At 41.1% G+C, this 24,468-nt stretch overlaps 1 protein-coding gene across 1 annotated transcript in view; it reads right to left on the bottom strand.

Moving 5' to 3' along the window:
* LOC147022502 (contactin-associated protein-like 5) overlaps positions 1–24,468 on the bottom strand; it is a 774,700-nt gene that overhangs the window by 453,757 nt on the left and 296,475 nt on the right. The window contains exon 4 of the mRNA XM_085893466.1: positions 1,841–1,988. Within this exon, the coding sequence (XP_085749592.1) occupies positions 1,841–1,988 (148 nt within the window). The remainder of the gene's footprint in view (positions 1–1,840; positions 1,989–24,468) is intronic.

The raw sequence follows: 24,468 nt of genomic DNA, 5'->3' as shown, positions 1-24,468 counted from the left end.
GAGAGAGAGAGAGAGAGAGAGAGAGAGAGAGAGAGAGAGAGAGAGAGAGAGAGAGAGAGAGAGAGAGAGAGAGAGAGAGAGAGAGATAGAGATAGAGATAGAGATAGAGATAGAGATAGAGATAGAGATAGAGATAGAGATAGAGATAGAGATAGAGATAGAGATAGAGATAGAGATAGAGATAGAAGGTCAAAGTAGAAAGAGAGAGAAGGGGTGGGGGAGCAAGGAGGGTGGGAGAGTGAGGAGGGGTAGGGGAAGGGAAGGCAGCGTGAGGTGAGAGGAAGGGAAAGCAGATGTGTGGTGGAGCATTTATAATGATTCACACTGTCTCATCAAAATGCCTGTGCGTAGAATAACAGTGAAGATGGAAACAAAATAATAACTCAAATCCATTTTCTTCCGGTCATAATATAAATACCGCCCATCGACAAACATTGCCCGGACATGTCCAGAGATAAATACCATCCGGAAAAAAACACTGCCCGGACCCATCTGGAGATAAGCACCGTCCAGAGACAAACACCGCCTGGACGCGTCTGAAGCCAAGCTGTCCAGGAACAAACACCACCCAGACATGTCCGGAGACAAACATTCGTCCGGATCCAAACATCGCCCAGACACATCCAGAGACAAACATTGCCTGGATGCATCCGAAGCCTAGATATCCCGATGAAAACACCACCTGGACACGTCCAGAGACAAACACCGCCTGGACATAACCACCATCCAGACATGTATGGAGATAACCACCATCCGGATACATACATAGATAAGCACTGTCTGGATATGTGCGGAGATAATCACTGTCTGGGTACATGAGGAGATAACCACCGTCTGGATATGTGCAGAGATAACCACCGTTATGAAAAATCCTACCATTTTTAACCCTCTTTTACCCAACATTCCCTCTTTACCATTTTATTTGCTCTATCTCCATCTAACCTTCCTTATTATTCTCCCCTTTGATTCTTCTATGTCCAATAACCTTCATTTCAACCACTTCCTCGCCCTCCTTGATTTTCTATTCACCTTCTCCCTTTTTTTCTTCAAAATAATCTCATATTCTGTCGATAGCTCCTACTTTGGGAGACTGAAATAAACCATAACACAGAAGAATACCGAGAAACAGCAAGAGAAACAAAACACACATGCAATGTACAATTTGATTGAAGTGGACAATACAATGATTATATATTTTATTTTCATTTTGATATATGAAACTGTTTTATATATTTATAATTATCTCACAGATTATAATATGGAACTCACTCCACACACCACCTCACCCATCATTCCTTCTGATTTAAACTCTTGAACGTCATCTCATCATTATATCACCAATTCCATGGATATTCAACACATAGCATATTCCCTACAAAGCACACAGTCATGTGATGTGAATTGCATGTATGGTGTGACGTTTCATCTGGCATTTCAAGGAGTTGAACATGACATACTATTTCACTTTAAAGTTTCACATGTTTCCATGAAAAAGTGAAACTATTTTGAATCGCAAATCAAAGAGATTTTTTTTTTCTTTGTGTCTCCTGAGAATGAAATACCGAGCTCACATTTATGATTTCTTTTTGCAGTTATTGTTTCATATACCTCCTTACTCTGGGGCCAAAGCACAGTCACTCATGGAAAGATGTTATCCTTATGTTAACCAATAGAAAGCTTTATTACAGTGCTATCCCCATCATGTTGAAGGCACAATGTAGATACATCAGTCATGGTCAGCATGTTAGGCAAACTAACTAACCCTACATTTATTTCCGTGACGTAATCGATGTGACTGCATGAGATTACCATGTCATGAGATGTGTAGAGTGGGTCTTACCATCGGGGCAGCCATAAAGTTCAAGACGCAAACCCACACGGCCGTGCGGAGCCCAAGCGAGCGGAATAAGCCGAAGAAAGCGGAGACGTATGGGCTGGGGAAACTGCTGTCGAACGACAGCCTCAGCGTTGCCGTTTCCTATAAACACCTGGACAAGAAAATGAGACTGAATAAGAAAGGCATCGGCAAACCAATATTTCCAGAAGAAAAAAAAAGGTCATCATGTCAAGAGGTAAACAACTGCAGTTTCCTCGTCTTTGTACTGTACACCAAAGGACTGTGTTACAAAGGGTGTATCGTGTTACAAAGGATGTATCATGTTACAAAGGGTGTATCATGTTACAAAGGGTGTATCATGTTACAAAGGGTGTATCATGTCACAAAGGGTGTATCGTGTCACAAAGGGTGTATCGTGTCACAAAGGGTGTATCGTGTTACAAAGGATGTATTGTGTTACAAAGGGTGTATCGTGTCACAAAGGGTGTATCATGTCACAAAGGGTGTATCGTGTCACAAAGGGTGTATCATGTCACAAAGGGTGTATCGTGTTACAAAGGATGTATTGTGTTACAAAGGGTGTATCGTGTTACAAAGGGTGTATCGTGTGACAAAGAGTGTTTCGTGTTACAAAGGGTGTATCATGTTACAAAGGGTGTATCATGTTACAAAGGGTGTATCATGTTACAAAGGGTGTATCATGTCACAAAGGGTGTATCGTGTGACAAAGACTGTATCGTGTTACAAAGGGTGTATCGTGTGACAAAGGGTGTATCGTGTGACAAAGAGTGTATCGTGTGACAAAGAGTGTATCGTGTTACAAAGGGTGTATCATGTTACAAAGGGTGTATCATGTTACAAAGGGTGTATCATGTTACAAAGGGTGTATCATGTAACAAAGGGTGTATCGTGTCACAAAGGGTGTATCGTGTGACAAAGACTGTATCGTGTTACAAAGGGTGTATCGTGTGACAAAGGGTGTATCGTGTGACAAAGAGTGTATCGTGTGACAAAGAGTGTATCGTGTTACAAAGGGTGTATCATGTTACAAAGGGTGTATCATGTTACAAAGGGTGTATCATGTTACAAAGGGTGTATCATGTCACAAAGGGTGTATCGTGTTACAAAGGGTGTATCGTGTTACAAAGGGTGTATCGTGTGACAAAGGGTGTATCGTGTGACAAATAGTGTATCGTGTTACAAAGGGTGTATCGTGTTACAAAGGGTGTATCGTATCATATTACAAAGGGTGTACCGTGTTACAAAGGGTGTACCATGTTACAAAGGGTGTACCGTGTTACAAAGGGTGTACCATGTTACAAAGGGTGTATCGTGTTACAAAGGGTGTATCAAGTTACAGAGGGTGTATCATGTTACAAAGGGTGTATCGTGTTACAAAGGGTGGATCGTGTTACAAAGGGTGGACCATGTTACAAAGGGTGCATCGTGTTACAAAGCGTGCATCGTGTTACAAAGGGTGCATCGTGTTACAAAGGGTGTATCGTGTTACAAAGGGTGTACCGTGTTACAAAGGGTGTACCATGTTACAAAGGGTGTACCATGTTACAAAGGGTGTACCGTGTTACAAAGGGTGTACCGTGTTACAAAGGGTGTATTGTGTTACATAGGGTGCATCGTGTTACAAAGGGTGTATCCTGTTACAAAGGGTGTATCGTGTTACAAAGGGTTATCGTGTTACAAAGGGTGCATCGTGTTACAAAGGGTGCATCGTGTTACAAAGGGTGCATCGTGTTACAAATGGTGTATCGTGTTACAAAGGGTGTATCGTGTTACAAAGGGTGTATCGTGTTACAAAGGGTGTATCGCGTTACAAAGGGTGTATTGTGTTACAAAGGGTGTATCGTGTTACAAAGGGTGTATCAAGTTACAAAGGATGTATCATTTTACAAAGGATGTATCATTTTACAAAGGGTGTATCGTGTTACAAAGGGTGTATCGTGTTACAAAGGGTGTACCGTGTTACAAAGGGTGTATCGTGTTGCAAAGGATGTATCGTGTGACAAAGAGTGTTTCGTGTTACAAAGGGTGTATCATGTTACAAAGGGTGTATCATGTTACAAAGGGTGTATCATGTTACAAAGGGTGTATCATGTCACAAAGGGTGTATCGTGTGACAAAGACTGTATCGTGTTACAAAGGGTGTATCGTGTGACAAAGGGTGTATCGTGTGACAAAGAGTGTATCGTGTGACAAAGAGTGTATCGTGTTACAAAGGGTGTATCATGTTACAAAGGGTGTATCATGTTACAAAGGGTGTATCATGTTACAAAGGGTGTATCATGTTACAAAGGGTGTATCATGTCACAAAGGGTGTATCGTGTTACAAAGGATGTATCGTGTTACAAAGGGTGTATCGTGTTACAAAGGGTGTATCGTGTGACAAAGGGTGTATCGTGTTACAAAGGGTGTATCATGTTACAAAGGGTGTATCATGTTACAAAGGGTGTATCATGTTACAAAGGGTGTATCATGTCACAAAGGGTGTATCGTGTTACAAAGGGTGTATCGTGTGACAAAGGGTGTATCGTGTGACAAATAGTGTATCGTGTTACAAAGGGTGTATCGTGTTACAAAGGGTGTATCGTATCATATTACAAAGGGTGTACCGTGTTACAAAGGGTGTACCATGTTACAAAGGGTGTACCGTGTTACAAAGGGTGTACCATGTTACAAAGGGTGTATCGTGTTACAAAGGGTGTATCAAGTTACAGAGGGTGTATCATGTTACAAAGGGTGTATCGTGTTACAAAGGGTGGATCGTGTTACAAAGGGTGGACCATGTTACAAAGGGTGTATCATGTTACAAAGCGTGCATCGTGTTACAAAGGGTGCATCGTGTTACAAAGGGTGTATCGTGTTACAAAGGGTGTACCGTGTTACAAAGGGTGTACCATGTTACAAAGGGTGTACCATGTTACAAAGGGTGTACCGTGTTACAAAGGGTGTACCGTGTTACAAAGGGTGTATTGTGTTACATAGGGTGCATCGTGTTACAAAGGGTGTATCCTGTTACAAAGGGTTATCGTGTTACAAAGGGTGCATCGTGTTACAAAGGGTGCATCGTGTTACAAAGGGTGCATCGTGTTACAAAGGGTGCATCGTGTTACAAATGGTGTATCGTGTTACAAAGGGTGTATCGTGTTACAAAGGGTGTATCGTGTTACAAAGGGTGTATCGTGTTACATAGGGTGTATCGTGTTACAAAGGGTGTATCGTGTTACAAAGGGTGTATCGTGTTACAAAGGGTGTATCGTGTTACAAAGGGTGTATCGCGTTACAAAGGGTGTATTGTGTTACAAAGGGTGTATCGTGTTACAAAGGGTGTATCAAGTTACAAAGGATGTATCATTTTACAAAGGATGTATCATTTTACAAAGGGTGTATCGTGTTACAAAGGGTGTATCGTGTTACAAAGGGTGTACCGTGTTACAAAGGGTGTATCGTGTTGCAAAGGATGTATCGTGTGACAAAGAGTGTTTCGTGTTACAAAGGGTGTATCATGTTACAAAGGGTGTATCATGTTACAAAGGGTGTATCATGTTACAAAGGGTGTATCATGTCACAAAGGGTGTATCGTGTGACAAAGACTGTATCGTGTTACAAAGGGTGTATCGTGTGACAAAGGGTGTATCGTGTGACAAAGAGTGTATCGTGTGACAAAGAGTGTATCGTGTTACAAAGGGTGTATCATGTTACAAAGGGTGTATCATGTTACAAAGGGTGTATCATGTTACAAAGGGTGTATCATGTCACAAAGGGTGTATCGTGTTGCAAAGGATGTATCGTGTTACAAAGGGTGTATCGTGTTACAAAGGGTGTATCGTGTGACAAAGGGTGTATCGTGTGACAAAGAGTGTATCGTGTTACAAAGGGTGTATCGTGTTACAAAGGGTGTATCGTATCATGTTACAAAGGGTGTACCGTGTTACAAAGGGTGTACCATGTTACAAAGGGTGTACCGTGTTACAAAGGGTGTATCGTGTTACAAAGGATGTATCGTGTTACAAAGGGTGTATCGTGTTACAAAGGGTGTATCGTGTGACAAAGGGTGTATCGTGTGACAAAGAGTGTATCGTGTTACAAAGGGTGTATCGTGTTACAAAGGGTGTATCGTATCATGTTACAAAGGGTGTACCGTGTTACAAAGGGTGTACCATGTTACAAAGGGTGTACCATGTTACAAAGGGTGTACCGTGTTACAAAGGGTGTATCGTGTTACAAAGGGTGTATCAAGTTACAAAGGGTGTATCAAGTTACAAAGGGTGTATCATGTTACAAAGGGTGTATCGTGTTACAAAGGGTGTATCGTGTTACAAAGGGTGGATCGTGTTACAAAGGGTGGACCATGTTACAAAGGGTGTATCGTGTTACAAAGCGTGCATCGTGTTACAAAGGGTGCATCGTGTTACAAAGGGTGTATCGTGTTACAAAGGGTGTACCGTGTTACAAAGGGTGTACCATGTTACAAAGGGTGTACCATGTTACAAAGGGTGTACTGTGTTACAAAGGGTGTACCGTGTTACAAAGGGTGTATCGTGTTACATAGGGTGCATCGTGTTACAAAGGGTGTATCGTGTTACAAAGGGTGTATCGTGTTACAAAGGGTTATCGTGTTACAAAGGGTGCATCGTGTTACAAAGGGTGCATCGTGTTACAAAGGGTGCATCGTGTTACAAAGGGTGCATCGTGTTACAAAGGGTGTATCGTGTTACAAAGGGTGTATCGTGTTACATAGGGTGTATCGTGTTACAAAGGGTGTATCGTGTTACAAAGGGTGTATCGTGTTACAAAGGGTGTATCGTGTTACAAAGGGTGTATCGTGTTACAAAGGGTGTATCGCGTTACAAAGGGTGTATTGTGTTACAAAGGGTGTATCGTGTTACAAAGGGTGTATCAAGTTACAAAGGATGTATCATTTTACAAAGGATGTATCATTTTACAAAGGGTGTATCGTGTTACAAAGGGTGTATCGTGTTACAAAGGGTGTACCATGTTACAAAGGGTGTATCGTGTTACAAAGGGTGTACCGTGTTACAAAGGGTGTATCATGTTACAAAGGGTGTACCATGTTACAAAGGGTGTATCATGTTACAAAGGGTGTATCGTGTTACAAAGGGTGTATCGTGTTACAAAGGGTGCATCGTGTTACAAAGGGTGTATCGTGTTACAAAGGATGTATCGTGTTACAAAGGGTGTATCGTGTTACAAAGGGTGTACCGTGTTACAAAGGGTGTACCGTGTTACAAAGGGTGTATCGTGTTACAAAGGGTGTACCATGTTACAAAGGGTGTACCATGTTACAAAGGGTGTACCATGTTACAAAGGGTGTATCATGTTACAAAGGGTGTATCGTGTTACAAAGGGTGTATCGTGTTACAAAGGGTGTATCGTGTTACAAAGCGTGTATCGTGTTACAAAGGGTGGACCGTGTTACAAAGGGTGTACCATGTTACAAAGGGTGTATCGTGTTACATAGAGTGCATCGTGTTACAAAGGGTGTATCATGTTACAAATGGTGTATCGTGTTACAAAGGGTGTATCGTGTTACAAAGGGTGTATCGTGTTACAAAGGGTGTATCGTGTTACAAAGGGTGTATCGTGTTACAAAGGGTGTATCGTGTTACAAAGGGTGTATCGTATTGCAAAGGGTGTATCGTATTACAAAGGGTGTATCATATTACAAAGGGTGTATCGTATTACAAAGGGTGTATCGTGTTACAAAGGGTGTATAGTGTTACAAATGGTGTATCGTGTTACAAATGGTGTATTACGTTACAAATGGTGTTTCGTGTTACAAATGGTGTATCATGTTACAAATGCTGTGCCATATTACAAAGGGTGTATCGTGTTACAAAGGGTGTATAGTGGTACAAATGGTGTATCATGTTATAAATGGTGTTTCTTGTTACAAATGATGTATCATGTTACAAATGCTGTACCATAATACAAATGGTGTATCATGTTACAAATGGTGTATCGTGTTACAAATGGTGTATCGTATTACAAGTGTTGTATCATGTTACAAAGGGTGTATCATATTACAAATGGTGTACCATGTTACAAAGGGTGTATCGTATTACAAATGGTGTATCATGTTACAAAGGGTGTATCGTATTACAAATGGTGTATCATATTACAAATGGTGTATCATGTTACAAATGGTGTATCGTGTTACAAATGGTGTATCGTGTTACAAATGGTGCATCATGTTACAAATGGTGTATCGTATTACAAATGGTGTATCATGTTACAAAGGGTGTATCGTATGACAAATGGTGTATCATATTACAAATGGTGTATCGTATTACAAATCGTGTATGGTGTTACAAATGGTGTATCCTATTACAAAGGGTGTATCATATTACAAAGGGTGTATCGTATTACAAATGGTGTATCGTATTACAAATGGTGTATCATGTTACAAATGGTGTATCGTATTACAAATGGTGTATCATGTTACAAAGGGTGTATCGTATTACAAATGGTGTATTTTATTACAAATGGTGTATCGTGTTACAAATGGTGGTAATTCAAGAGAATCTGAAATTGAAGAATAAAAATGTCAGATTAGTGCGTTCAATGCAGTTGATGATCACAATATCCGTCAACATACATAACATGGCATTGCATGTCAAGAAAGGCCTTCCTGGAGGTTAACACAGAACATCCGCGATGAGGAGAGTATGAAATAGCATTCCATCAGGTTCGGTGAGATATTGGCGATCAATGTCTACAAAACTCTTCCTGTCCAAATCCAGCTCCAACTTTTCTCCCAGGAATGACTCAATGCAGACAACTTCAATTGGCAGAAAAAGTGAAGCTCTCATGAGTGAAAAATGAGAATACCTGTATCACTGACAATTAAAATATCAATAAATATCTTCTCCAAACTCCATGACGAAAGGCGACCTTCGACAATCACGTCGCTGAAGCGAGCTCACAAACACAATTCAATACAAGAAGAACCATTGCTCGACCTTTCCCCAGTTTACAACATCACGTGTCACTGATGATGACTGTAAATTGTATTCAGGCCAAGAAAATCTCACCAGTTGGACAAATTCAATAAGATCCCACCAGTTAGATGTATTCAAGAAGATCTCACCCGTTAGACAAAATCAAGATCTCACCAGTCAGACATATTCAAGAAGATCTCAACAGTTAAACATATTCAAGATTTCCCCAGCTCAACAAATTCAAGAAGATCTCACCAGTTAGACAAGTTCAAGAAGATCTCACCAGTTAGACAAGTTCAAGAAGATCTCACCAGTTAGACAAGTTCAAGAAGATCTCCCCAGTTATACAAATTCAAGAAGATCTCCCCAGTTAAACAAATGCTAGAAGATCTCACCAGTTTGACAAATTTAAGATCTCACCAGTTAGACAAATTAAACAAGAAGAACTCACCAGTTAGACAAATTAAACAAGAATATCTCACCAGCTAGACAAGAACATCTCACCAGTTAGAGAGATTCAAGACGATCTTTACAGTTAAACAACTTCAAGAAGATCTCACCAGTTAAACAAATGCAAAAAGATCTCACCAGTTAGATAAATTCAACAAGATCTCACCAGTTAGACAAATTAAACAAGAATAACTCACCAGTTAGACAAATTAAACAAGAAGATCTCACCAGTTAGGCAAATTCAACATCTCACCAGTTAGACAAATTAAACAAGAATAACTCACAAATTAGACAAATTAAACAAGAAGATCTCACCAGTCAGACAGATTCAAGATGATCTCACCAGTTAGACAGATTCAAGAAGACCTTACCAGTTAGACAAATTAAACAAGAAGATCTCACCAGTTAGATAAATTCAACAAGATCTCACCAGTTAGACAAATTAAACACGAAGAACTCACCAGTTAGACAAATTCAAGATCTCCCCAGTTTGATAAATTCAAGAAGATCTCCCCAGTTAGATAAATTCAAGAAGATCTCACCAGTTAGACATATTCAAGAAGATCTCACCAGTTCGACATATTCAAGATCTCACCAGTTAAACAAATTTGAGAAGATCTCACCAGTTAAACAAATTTGAGAAGATCTCACCAGTTAAACAAATTTGAGAAGATCTCATCAGTTAAACAAATTTGAGAAGATCTCACCAGTTAAACAAATTTGAGAAGATCTCACCAGTTAAACAAATTTGAGAAGATCTCACCAGTGAAACAAATTTGAGAAGATCTCACCAGTTAAACAAATTCAAGTCAATTTTCAAAACTATCAATAATTTCAGCATTGGAGACAATTATGGAACAGTGAGGAAAAGGGTTAGGGTTAGGTTTTGGGTTAGGATTCCTTCACTATTTCATTCATTCCCTTCTTTCCCTGCTGTTCGGGTTGGACCTCGACTAAAGTTCGGGCAGAAATTTGTAATTTAGCCAGGGTACCGGCAATAGCTTGCCTTCTCCATGGAATAGTCTAGACACCGTGGGATCTTCAACATCCCTCAACTCACGCCGGCAGACGGGACTCCGACACGTCTTTAATGTCCACCAACTAATGTTGGCAGATAGATGCTCAGTTTAACGTTCATCCGAGGGATGGCACACACACTGATGAATCACCCTGCCTGTGAAACACAAGGATGACTTGAACCCAGGCTGGACAGCTTAGAGGCGATTGTGTGTGTACCTCGAGGACACCCTGCCAGGCCCATTTCACCATGTATAGGTGCCGTTCCCTTGTGTACAGATCAACTTAATATTATCTTCTTCCTTTGGACTGATTTCAGAAGTCATTACAATGTACCAGCTGGATTGGACAAACCTTGATGCAGGCCAATTGCTCATTGAAAATGTTCCTTAAAAAAAAAAAAAAAATCAGTAAATGAATGTTCCAAGGCTTAGATGGAGTATTGGTCTGAGCGTCGAGGAGGTCGACGTGAACCCCGGCCAAGTCATACCAAAGACTTTTAAAATAGAACATGCTGCTTTCTTGTTTGACTATCAGCATTTAAAACAGATAGAGCACATACATTGATTCCTCACCCTACATGTGAAACACCAAGATGAGAGTTTATATCTGGAGCAAGATTCGAGTTAAAACTGGACCAAGATTTGAACCCAGATGAGACAGCTGAGCAGCAAGTGTGCATAACTGTAGGCCATCCTGCGACCAATTTTCATTAGCCATACCTGCTGCTTATGTATGATGGAATGAAAGAAATCACTGCTTCGCTGTGAAGCTCAGGGGTGTATTCAGTTACCAAGTTTCTTGAAGCGTGCTCAACAAGTGTCTTAAGCACTCAAGCAAGCACTCCATTGGAAACTGTTGATAAGGAACGGATGGCTTGGCAAGCGATGGCAAGATGCTTGGTAACTGAACACAACTCTGTTGTTTTCTTTGGTTTTAACTGCCACCGTTTACATTGAGTGAAATTAAACATTTTGTAAATTTCGAATTGTTATTTCTCAGATTTCAAGCTCACCTTAATGTTGTTCAAACTTTCTTTATATAAGATGATTTGTAATTCTGGCTACAATAGTGGGGGGTGCCATACATTACACATTTACATACAGAGAACTGGAGTCTTTTCCCAACTTTAAACCCCATCCCCCAGAGATGCTACCCTGACAGAAACCATACTTGAGGTACCCTAAGGCAACATGCAAAATTTGGTTGGATTTAGTTTCATTGTTCTTTAGTTTTTCAAGCATACGTATATAAATAAACAAATAAATATACAAATTCACTATGATAACACAAGTACACCCGAGGGTGTATGATATGGACACCCAGCAGGATTAAAAACAAAACCTGTCAAAGGGTGGAGGGGCTGGCTCCTTGTGAGCTAACGGCCATCCATATCTCGTGCCCAACTGTGTCTGCAGACATCCTCCTACAGTTGGGTTACTTTTTTATTAGGAGATTGGTGGCGGGATTTGCACTCCAGCCACCATAAAAGACTTCATTTCGCAAAACATTCCAAAAGCAAAAATTAAATCTGAAACCCACTCCGTGGGAGTACTTCCTGTGCAACTGCCCTTCGCAGGGAAGCTCACCAGATGACGGGATTGGGGCAAAGCCTTAGGGACCCCCAATCTCTGATGGGAGGGAAACCACAGGGTAACCTTCCAGGGTCAGATTGCGGAAGTGTGTGTTGGAGTGGTGCTGAGGTGTCGTCCACCAGACGGCGGACTCCTTGGGTTAACCTGCGGTGGTCCCTTCGGGTGGTGCCTGAAATGTCCTATCTCTAAGAGACGATGATCATCTGTCTCTGTTATCATCTGAGCTCAAGTGTTTGGACATTGGTGTTGCAGCACTCTCTGAGGTACGGAGACCGGATTGCAGCAAGATCATGGCAGGTGGTTACACCGACTATTGGACTGGTCACTGATGGTTGTTGCTGTCGTTGGACTGGTTGCTCTGATATCCAAGGAGTTGCTGGAGCTGTGTCCAATAAGCTGACTCCAATGATAATTGAGGTAACACTGGTGAGCGAGCGTATGATGAGACGAAGGATTGATCACTCCCTTGGGTGTCATTTCCCTGGTCTCTGTACATGCTTCGACTGGGGTGAGTCATCTCAGCATGAAGGACGCATTCTCTGCCACACTCGAGTCTATGGTTGATCAGTGCACCAGGTGAGATACTCTTCGAGTCTTGGGGGATTTCAATGCATAGACTGGAACGGATAGGGATGGTTATGGGACTTTTATTGGGCCCGATGGGTCTGAAACTGTGAACCAGAATAGCACATGTTCCTTGACTTTGCAAGAAGTCATGGACTTCGGGTGGTTGGTTCATGGTTTCAGCGCCCACAGGCTCACCACTGGACTTGGTATTCCAACGCTGGTGGTGTGGCAAAGGATATTGACCATATGCTCGTTGATGGTCGCTGGAGGATAATCCATAACCGCAGGGTCTACCTGAGTGCTCTGTTCCTCAATACTGACCACAGGCTTGTTGTAGCAACTCTGAAGTTGCAGCTAAAATCCAGGAGAATGGCACCATCCTAGCCTCGGCTGGATGTTGGCAAGCTCAAGGATGAGAGGGTAGCTGAGAAGTTTGCAAACAAGCTGAGTGGAGATTTGGGGGGTCTGGGTGTCTTGGGAGGTCCTGAAGAGTTGTGGAGTGCCTTCAAGACCACCATCCTTGATGTTGCCGGTGGATGTCTTGGAACTCACCAAAGGGCGAAGAAGAATTTTGTCTTTCAAGGGACATTGACTACCATTGACCAGAGTCGCAGGACCAGGCTTAATGGCAGAGCTGAGCTGTTCAGGGAGCTGAGGTGTAAAACTATACGGGTAGTAAGGGTGGACGAGGAGGCCTACGTGCAAGGAATCTGTGAGAGGGTAGAGCATCACCTGAAGGAAGTGATTCTCATCCTGCTTACAGGGGAATTTGCACATTGTGTTCCTCCAAGCCAATCCCTCAGTGTACTGCAGTAAGAGCAGAGGGTGGTGGGGTCTTGACAGAGGATTCCGAAGTGAAGGTCCGCTGGGCCGGTTACTTTGAGCGGCTGTACCAGGCTGATCCAACAGCTGTCCAGTTGGATGTCATGGGTGTTACTATCTCTATTGCTGACCCTCCAATCAACTGCGGTCCACCTTCATTTGTGAAAACACAGGACGTGGTGAATCGCTTGAAATGGGATAAAGCTCCTGGGATTTGTGGCATCCATGCTAAACTTCTCAAGGCTGGTGCAAATGCTGTAGTTGTGTCATTGCATGCAGTTCTGTGCTCTTCCTGGAACACAGGCATTGGAACTCCCAACTGAATGGCAGAGGGGCCTTGTTGTCCCCCTCTGGAAAGGGAAGGGTGATCGCCAAGACTGCAACAACTACCAAAGGTTGAGGCTGCTCTCAGTGCCGGGCAAGGTCTTTGCTCAGATAATTCGTGAAAGGGTTCGACACCTTCTGCTTGGGTAACAGTGCCCAGAGCAGTCAGGCTTTACACCAAAGAGGTCAACGATTGACCGTATCCTTGCTCTTCGGGTCCTCACTGAATTCAGACGAGAATTTTGGCAGGGGTTGCTTGCAGCCTATGTTAATCTCTGGAAAGTGTTTGATTCAGTGACTCGGGATGCCCTCTGGAGGACCAAAACTTGGTCTTTGTGGGGTGCCACCAAAACTGATCAATCTGATGTCTGACTATCCTCTGGTACAAAGAGTGCTGTGATATGTGGTGATATCATCTCCAACTTATTTCCAGTTATTACTGGAGTTCATCAAGTGTGTGTACTGGCCCCCACACTTTTCAGCACTTGTATGGACTGGATTCTGGGGGGGATGTCAGAGAGATCAAGCTGTTGTACATCGTTTGGGAATGTTAAGATCTTTGACCTTGATTTCGCAGATGATGACGTCATCTTTGCGGAGACTTTAGATGTCCTTTTGGGGGGCCCTGAGGGTGCTGAATGAGGAGTCGGAGCCGCTGGGATTTCAGGTTTCCTCGGTCAAAACTAAGATCCAGGCTTTCAATAACATCTCGGATGCTGCTGTCCTGTCTGTACCTGTTTGTGGTGAGGATGTTGAAGTCACCGAGAGATTCACTTACCTTGGCAGTGATATTCATGTCTCTGCTGGCTGTGAGACAGAGGTCAACAGACGTCTGGGTCAGGCCTGAGGAGTCATGGATTAACTGGATCATGGGGTGTGGTGCTGCCGGTACCTGTGAGGGAGGATGAAAGTCCAAATATTAAGGTCCTTGGTGCTTCCAGTCTTGCTCTATGGATGTGCAACTTGGACTCAGACCAGGGATATGGATATGAGACGGAAACTTAATTCCTTTGGTACCAGGTCTTGCTGGTCGGACTTTGTGTCCAGTGGGTGGTTGCTGAGAGAGACTCAAATAAAGTTTGTTACCTGCATAGTCCGTGAGCATCAGCTGCAGCTGTGTGGACATGTGGCTCATTTTCCTGACACTCATCATGCTCACCAGATTCTCTCAGCGAGGGAGCCTCGTGAGTGGAGGAGGCCAATGGGCCGACCACATTCCTCGTGAGTGGAGGAGGCCAATGGGCCGACCACGTGCCTCGTGGTTGCAGCAGGTTGAACAACATCTCAAGGAGATGGGGATGGGCCAGGCATCTGCCTGGGGATGGCCAGACGGAGACCCCTGGAGTACCGGCAGAAAGTGAACACAGCAACGCGCTGCTCTGGCACATGTTCCCATACCTGACCTGGTCTGATCATTGTAGACAAGGCTTGTAAAGATCCACAGAAACATCGCTCAGTTGATAAGAAGAGTTCATATTGAAAAAATCTGTTTTTTGTTATTGACGAGGTTCGAGCCGTTCCACGACTTCAAAAGAGATAAGGTCGATCACACTGTGGATCAACATCAAGGAGTTAAATGGAAATTGAAACATCATTAATTGGCTTTATGATGATCCATACGAGTCACATCATTGTGGAAATGTTGGTTCAACAAAAATAAAAAGAATCACGTTTCACTGTCCATGGACCAACTGTCCGTCCGGATGATGCATGCATCATTGGTATTGTCACAATAAACACATTTAATGATAGATGAATGAGGAAGTTTATAACAAAAATGAGCAAAGTTAATCAAATGAGATATTTTTCCACAATTCCCTTTTCCAACAACAGATCCACAAAAACAACTACTCCTTCAGTAAAAGTGACAAACAATAGGCATCTATAAAAAAGAACAACTGTGAAAGTAACAACAATCGGCATCTCTAAGAAACAACTACTCCTTTGGTAAAAGTGACAAACAATAGGCATCTCTAAAAGACAACCACTTCTACTGTAAAAGTGACAAACAATAGGCATCTCTAAAAAACAACTACTTCTACTGTAAAAGTGACAAACAATAGGCATCTCTAAAAGACAACTATTTCTACTGTAAAAGTGACAAACAATAGGCATGTCTAAAAGACAACTAATTCTACTGTAAAAGTGACAAACAATAGGCATCTCTAAAAGACAACTACTCCTCCTGTAAAAGTGACAAACAATAGGCATCTCTTGGAAACAACTACTCCAACTGTGAAAGTGACAATTGGTATCTCTAAAAAACATCAATCACTCCTCCTGTGAAAGTGACAAAGGATCGGCATCTCAAACAACATCTACTACTACTACTACTACTACTACTACTACTACTACTACTACTACTACTACTACTACTACTACTACTACTATAAATGTGACAAACAATAGGCATCTTTACAAAGAACTACTCCAACTTTGAAAGTAACAAAAGATCGGCATCTCTAAGAAACAAATACTCCAACTGTGAAAGTGACAAACGATCAGCATTTTGAAAAAACGACTCCCACTGTGAAAGTGACAAACAATAGGCATCTCTTAAAAACAACTACTCCTACTCTGAAAGTGACAAGACAATGGGCATCTCTAAAAAAAAAATCAACTACTTCTGTGAAAGTGACAAAGGATCGGAATCTCAAACAACAACTACTACGACAACTGTAAATGTGACAAACAATTGGCATCTTTACAGAGAACTACTCCAACTTTGAAAGTGATAAATGATCAGCATCTCTAAGAAACAAATACTCCAACTGTGAAAGCGACAAACGATTGGCATTTCGAAAAAACAACTCCCACTGTGAAAGTGACAAACAATAGGCATCTCCAAAAGACAACTACTTATACTGTAAAAGTGACAAACAATAGGCATCTCTAAAAGACAACTACTTCTACTGTAAAAGTGACAAATAATAGGCATCTCTAAAAGACAACTAATTCTATTGTAAAAGTGACAAACAATAGGCATCTCTAAAAGACAACTACTTCTACTGTAAAAGTGACAAACAATAGGCATCTCTAAGAAACAACTACTCCAACTGTGAAAGTGACAATTGGTATCTCTAAAAAACATCAATTACTCCTCCTGTGAAAGTGACAAACAATCGGCATCTCGAAAAAACGGCTCCCACTGTGAAAGTGACAAAGGATCGGCATCTCAAACAACAACTACTACTACTATTACTACTACTGTAAATGTATCAAACAATAGGCATCTTTACAAAGAACTACTCCAACTTTGAAAGTGACAAATGATTGGCATCTCCAAGAAACAAATACTCCAACTGTGAAAGTGACAAACGATCGGCATTTCGAAAAAACGACTCCCACTGTGAAAGTGACAAACAATAGGCATCTCGAAAGACCAACCACTCCTAGTGGAAAAGTAACAAACAAAAGGTATCTCTTAAAAACAACCACTCCTACTCTGTAAGTGACAAGACATTGGGCATCTCTAAAAAAAAATCAACTACTTCTCCTATGAAAGTGACAAACAACAGACATCTCTGCAACTAACTTGGTGAGAGAAGCCAAGGCCATTTATGATCACCATGAATGGTTATTTTTGTGATAGTTAGGTGTTCTGCCTGATGGTTGGTTCTGATTTGCCAAATTGGTATCATGACATAGATTAGACTGGTTGGTTTACCATTGCCTTCCCAGTGGTAGTTAGGGTGACATTTGTTCAGGGTGATTGCATACTTCGATGTGATCTTGGCAAAAGACACCATGGCATCTTAAACATGCACTCATAACTAATGATCACACATGGGTTTCCAGATTAACATCCAGCCAAGGGACAGCACACTTTGTGATAGCGTCTGGCCTGTGAAACAGAGAGACAGTCTTATCAGCAAGAGCAGACTTTATCAGCCTCCGAGCATACGTCTGCATTGGTGGAAAACTCAAAGTTTCGGAATAATCAACTGAAGGTTGACAAAGGTATGCTAAACAGTCAGAAGCAAACATATGCAAGCAGTAGTGGGAAGCAAAGATATGTTAAACGTCGTGGGAATCAAAGGTGTGCTAATTGTCGTGGGAAGCAAAGGTATGCAATACGTTGTCGAAAGCATGCTAAACATCGTAGGAAGCAAAGATATGGTAATTGCCATGGGAAGCAAAGGTATGCTAATTGCCATGGGAAGCAAAGGTATGTGAAACGTCTTCAGAAGCATGTTAAACGTCATGGGAAGTAAAGGTATGCTAATTTCCATGGGAAGCAAAGGTATGTGAAACGTCTTCAGAAGCATGCTAAACGTCATGGGAAGCAAAGGTATGCTAATTGCCATGGGAGCAAAGGTTTGCGAAACGTTGTCGGAAGCATGCTAAACGTCGTGGGAAGCAAAAGTATGTGGAACGTCATCGGAAGCAAACGTATGCTAACCGTCGTGGGAAGCAGAGTAAAACTGACGTTTGTGCATTATCCCATTCATTAACTTTTGCTCCGATGAAGGGCTAATACCCCAAATGTCAAGTTTTCTTTGTTTCCCATGGCAGTTAGCATCCCCTTGGCAAGATTCGGTTGATAAAAACAATTGTGACGTTTTATGGTCAGTTTGAGAATCCAGCCCAGGTTAGCTGGCTAATAAAGGTGTGTGCACTCCCACTTGAGCTATCCTGCCAGCAGATCTCAAGGAACGGGTCCAGAACAACTGAATTATTCATACAAGTTAAAGGGTGGAGACGAGTAGGAAAAATGTAGAAATGAATCCGTCTATCCGTGCAATCTTATGCCCAGACAAACTACACACTTTTCACATGATGTTTAATACAAAATCTCACAGCAATGTCCCCAGAGGCTTCCTTGAATGTCCACGAGTTCAAGAACACAGCAGAAGGTTCTCAACCCACAGGAGAATGTGACGAGGAGCTCAGATTTACATTAATTAATGAAAATCCAAGAATAACAACTATCGAGATCATACAAGCGTGAAAGAGAGAAGTAAGACACAAGGGGATGTTGGAGGATATGCCGCGAAAGAAGGACGTGCCGAGAAACGGGACAGTTACGGGAGCACCAGCATAATGACACGGCAATCAAGCAGGCAAGTGAGGTTACGACCCTAATTGTTTCAATTACCAACCCTCAACGCATAACCCTTAGGAGTGTGCAAATGCAACAACAAATTATCCTTCTGTTTCGTATGCAATCGGTGCTCAACGTATACCACTCAATTTAAACTAAAAAGCCTCAGGATTTAATACGAACAATAATTTCGGTTTCAATGGCAAACACCAAACAATAAGTCCAAAGACTGAGGATATTTGGTTTACAAGGGATAACTAATTAAAAAAAAAACAAAACATATAAATCAACATCAAAAATTAAAACTACAATTTTTTTTTTTTAAGTTGCAGTATCCAAATCCAGATCTTCACCAAAATCGAACCAATTCATCCTTGTGACACACCAAACATGTCCAGCTAGTTTTGTTCGAACCCACACATAACTTTTGAGATATCCTACTCACAGACAGACAGGCAAACAGACAAATAAACCAATGTCACCCGCAGGGTGACCCGTATCTTGCCAAAAGGTGACCACGTGTGACTTCTTTAAGGTCACACTGAGGTGAACAGAGCTGCTATCCACCAGGAGCAACTCCTTGAGGAATATCTGCCTACGAGAGATTCCGATGAGAATCGTTCTACAGAGTAACCATGAAAAATATGCTTTTGCCTCATAACGTCACAAAATGATGTCATAATGTCTCAAGCTTGACATATCAAGAAAGCACTCATCGAGATGTTCAATTTGAGGTACTACACCATATGGTTCCTAAAACTTGAAAATTTGACCTTGGGGTCAAATATGTTTGACCTGAGGCGCTAATCATGAACGTCAAGGCCAATCGCCACCAAAAAATTAATCAGCTGAGCGCCAGACCATGAACTATATTCCCATGAAGTTTGAAGACGATCCGATCAAAATTACTCAAAAAATAAGGGTTTCGTCGACTCCCCTGATTTGCGACAAAGTGACCTTGACCTTTGACCTTGACCTTCAAAATTCTGTGCACTGAAAGGGATCTCTATAGGCCTCTGATATGCGAAGTTACAAAAATTTCCGATGATAACTGTGCTCTGCAGAATTTTTTATACGTGATTACAGACAGACAAACAAACAAAAAAACAAAAAAATAAAACATACAAGCTGACTAACATATCTTGCAAAACTTCGTTTTAGCAAGATAACAAGAAAAAGACGTTGTGCACAGCACGATACTTGCAAAATCCACCCCCCTCTCCGATGGTTGCCATGGATACATCAAATTGTCCATTCCATTGGGATTAAAATTGACAATCTTAATCAATGCTCGGGTCAATCGGATGAAAATTGATTCTTTTTCGGATTGAAATTGACGATTTTAGAAGTTTGACCTCGAGTTGACCTTTAACCTTTTGATCTCAAAAATAGTTGGTTTCCCAATTAGGAATGCACAACTGCTGTTTAATTTACAAGTCAATCAGATGAAAATTGACGATTTTAGAAATTTGACCTCAAAATGACCTTTGACCTCAAAATGACCTTTGACCTCAAAATCAATAGGTTTCTCAGTTGAGACAACCTCTACGACTTGGTAAAGTTTCATGATGATCGGTTTGGAATTGTGACCTGTAGGCGATTTACAGACAAACAAACTGACAGACAGATAGACAGACAGACAGACAGACACCTCGGATTATAGTATGATGTTGTTGGTAAAACGAAGTGAGGATCTTTTTTTTGATTTGTCTTCATCAAAGTAACTTTTTTGTTCACCAAACCAAATATACTGCACATGTCAAGAAGTAAACATCTCATTGCTGTTATATTACTTATAACCCTTTATTCCCGAAGAGAAGCGCTGGGAAAAGTTTGAGTGTCATGAAAGAAAACTTGGGAATGTGTTTTAATACGTCATTAGAAAACATCGAGCTCGCTCAGCGGGATGTGCTCGGGATCAAACTTCATTTGAATTGGCAGAGAGAGCCTGAAGTTTGATGATTTTGTCTTCAAGACTTTTACATGATCCATGAAAAACCCTTGATTCTGATGAAGATTTTTTTTTTTTTAAACCTCATCACCAACACTTCTCTCGATTGTTTGGAACCAGGTGTTGTTTTTAATCACACGAAGGTGGACCTCGGGTGTTTATAATCACATGGACGTGCACCAGGTGTGTTTTTATAATCACGTCAAGGTGTACCACTTGTGTTTTTTTAATCACACAAAGGTGTAACATGTGTGGTTTTTAATCACCTGAAGATGCAGCAGGTGTGTTGTTTAATCACACGAAGGTGCACCAGGTGTGGTTTTTAATCACATGAAGGTGCAACAGGTGTGTTTTAATCACATGAAGGTGAAGCAGGTAGAGTTTTAAAACGCCAACAGGTTGTTGGTACTCTGGACTTGAGGTTATGTAAATGTTCACACTGATGCTTTCATACAAAACAATGATTAAAGGGACAACCGAATTCGAAAACGATGCGCAAGGATTCCTAAGTGTGCCACGAAAGATATCAGTCCATTCCTTTTCATTTGAATAAATATAAATCCAATTGAATTCACAAAGAAACAATCATGGTAATTGCAAGGTGGAAATATGTACTCGATCCGACATTAGCAAGCAAGGGTATGTATTAGTGCAACAACAAGATCAATGTCTCCTTTGAAGACAAATGTACATCATCGTAAGACACTGGGACTGAAGTTGAATCAATGTCTCGTGTGAATACAAATGTACATCATGGTAAGACACTGGGACTGAAGTTGAATCAATGTCTCGTGTGAAGACAAATGTACATCATGGTAAGACACTCGGAGTGAAGTTGAATCAATGTCTCGTGTGAATACAAATGTACATCATGGTAAGACACTCAGACTGAAGTTGAATCAATGTCTCGTGTGAAGATAAATGTACATCATGGTAAGACACTGGGACTGAAGTTGAATCAATATCTGGTATGAAGACAAATGTACATCATGGTAAGACACTGGGACTGAAGTTGAATCAATGTCTGGTATGAAGACAAATGTTCATCATGGTAAGACACTCGGAGTGAAGTTGAATCAATGTCTCGTGTGAATACAAATGTACATCATGGTAAGACACTGGGACTGAAGTTGAATCAATGTCTCGTGTGAAGATAAATGTACATCATGGTAAGACACTGGGACTGAAGTTGAATCAATGTCTCGTGTGAAGATAAATGTACATCATGGTAAGACACTGGGACTGAAGTTGAATCAATGTCTGGTATGAAGACAAATGTTCATCATGGTAAGACACTGGGACTGAAGTTGAATCAATGTCTGGTGTGAAGACAAATGTACATCATGGTAAGACACTGGGACTGAAGTTGAATCAATGTCTTGATTGAATACAAATGTACATCGTGGTAAGACACTGGGACTGAAGTTGAATCAATGTCTCGTGTGAACACAAATGTACATCATGGTAAGACACTGGGACTGAAGTTGAATCAATGTCTTGATTGAAGACAAATGTACATCATGGTAAGACACTGGGACTGAAGTTGAATCAATGTCTGGTGTGAAGACAAATGTACATCATGGTAAGACACTCAGACTGAAGTTGAATCAATGTCTCGTGTGAATATAAATGTACATCATGGTAAGAAACTCAGACTGAAGTTGAATCAATGTCTCGTGTGAATATAAATGTACATCATGGTAAGACACTCAGACTGAAGTTGAATCAATGTCTGATGTGAAGACAAATGTACATCATGGTAAGACACTCGGACTGAAGTTGAATCAATGTCTTGATTGAAGACAAATGTACATCATGGTAAGACACTGGGACTGAAGTTGAATCAATGTCTGGTGTGAAGACAAATGTACATCATGGTAAGACACTGGGACTGAAGTTGAATCAATGTCTCGTGTGAATATAAATGTACATCATGGTAAGAAACTCAGACTGAAGTTGAATCAATGTCTCGTGTGAATATAAATGTACATCATGGTAAGACACTGGGACTGAAGTTTAATCAATGTCTTGATTGAATACAAATGTACATCATGGTAAGACACTGGGACTGAAGTTGAATCAATGTCTGGTGTGAATATAAATGTACATCATGGTAAGACACTCGGAGTGAAGTTGAATCAATGTCTCGTGTGAAGACAAATGTCCATCATGGTAAGACACTCGGAGTGAAGTTGAATCAATGTCTCGTGTGAAGACAAATGTACATCATGGTAAGACACTCGGAGTGAAGTTGAATCAATGTCTCGTGTGAAGACAAATGTCCATCATGGTAAGACACTCGGACTGAAGTTGAATCAATGTCTCGTGTGAATACAAATGTACATCATGGTAAGACACTCGGACTGAAGTTGAATCAATGTCTCGTGTGAATACAAATGTACATCATGGTAAGACACTCGGACTGAAGTTGAATCAATTTCTTGATTGAATACAAATGTACATCATGGTAAGACACTCGGACTGAAGTTGAATCAATGTCTCGTGTGAATATAAATGTGCATCATGGTAAGACACTGGGACTGAAGTTGAATCAATGTCTTGTTTGAACACAAATGTACATCATGGTATTGTGGAAGAAAAATAATTAATTCCGTCTTGTGAAATGTATAATAAGCTGCACCAACCATTTTCTGTCATGTAAGGTGATGACAGCCAATTCCTCATGTATGTTTTTAAATGCTTGTAAAGATATAAAGTCTATTGCAAAGCATTGTAATTAACTAAAGTCGTTTTGTCACCATATATGGAGTTTTTCACCAAGAAGAATCATGGAAGTGTGTTTTCAAACCCACTCGTCTGGTAACCTGGAAGGTTGGAATGTTTGACTGATAAGCTCGCAGCTGCAAAGCTCAGGGGAGTTGGGGTTGCATGCCAATATATATCCCTATCTTGTCAAGTGTTGTACCATGGGCTCCATCTCTCACAATGTTTCTTTGTCAGTTAGCCCTCCCTATTCCTATAGAATACTGTGTTTGGTCATAAAATACTGCATACAGCTGTGCATTATCAGAACACCACACCTTTCACCTTTACGCTGGAATGTTTTCAGCCTTGGGAAACATCGTAACAGGCCATTAAGATGTCAGTCAGCTCTCATAACAACTACTGTTCTTTGTCTAACACTCTAACCCATGCCCCTCCTTCCCTCTTTCTATGCAAATATCTTTGCTATAAAGAAGCTTGGATTGTGAAACAGTACTCAGAGAAGGAAGGTCACAGGTGCTCATCTTGGTGTTGCTCTGTGCGCTTCTTTCTTTCCGTGTACACGTAAATGAAAAAATGATTCAACTCTCACAGGGACTGGAGTTACTGGAGTGATGTTCTATTCCACTGGAGGTTCGAGTGATGCCACCACAGAAAGGCACTTGGACTCGAGATGAATCAATGTCTTGTTTGAAGACAAATGTACATCATGGTATGACACTCAGACTACAGTCGGATCCCCGTTTCCTTTCATCCCATAAGAACCTTTGCATTCACATATGTATTCTGCTTCATTATATTTTCGATTCCTGGTTATTTTGCAAACTCTACATTATGGTTATTCATCCACGAAGCATCAAAATGACACTGGCTTTTAGATCTGAACGACTCAGTGAAAAGCAGGTGTATTCCCTATTTAATGGTTTACTTGATAATTAACCAACACATGTCCAATTCCACTAAAGTGAGATATCTTTCTTCCACTGGCAATATGCTCAATGGGAAGCATAATGCACACTCTGAAGTAGGAGGAAATAAGGTCGTTAACACAAAGGTCTCGCCTGTGCAAAGGGATGCATTATAATTAATAATCAAGCAAATTCATCCAAGTACAAATAAAGCCTCGTTCATTGACCCAGACCATCTGGCCTGTCTTTTCT

This window comes from Eptatretus burgeri, chromosome 8 (assembly GCF_056783735.1).
Source record: "Eptatretus burgeri isolate ZD-2024b chromosome 8, Ebu_testis_v1, whole genome shotgun sequence".
NCBI classification, from domain to species: Eukaryota; Metazoa; Chordata; class Myxini; order Myxiniformes; family Myxinidae; genus Eptatretus; species Eptatretus burgeri.
This window is presented reverse-complemented; position numbering and strand designations above follow the sequence as displayed.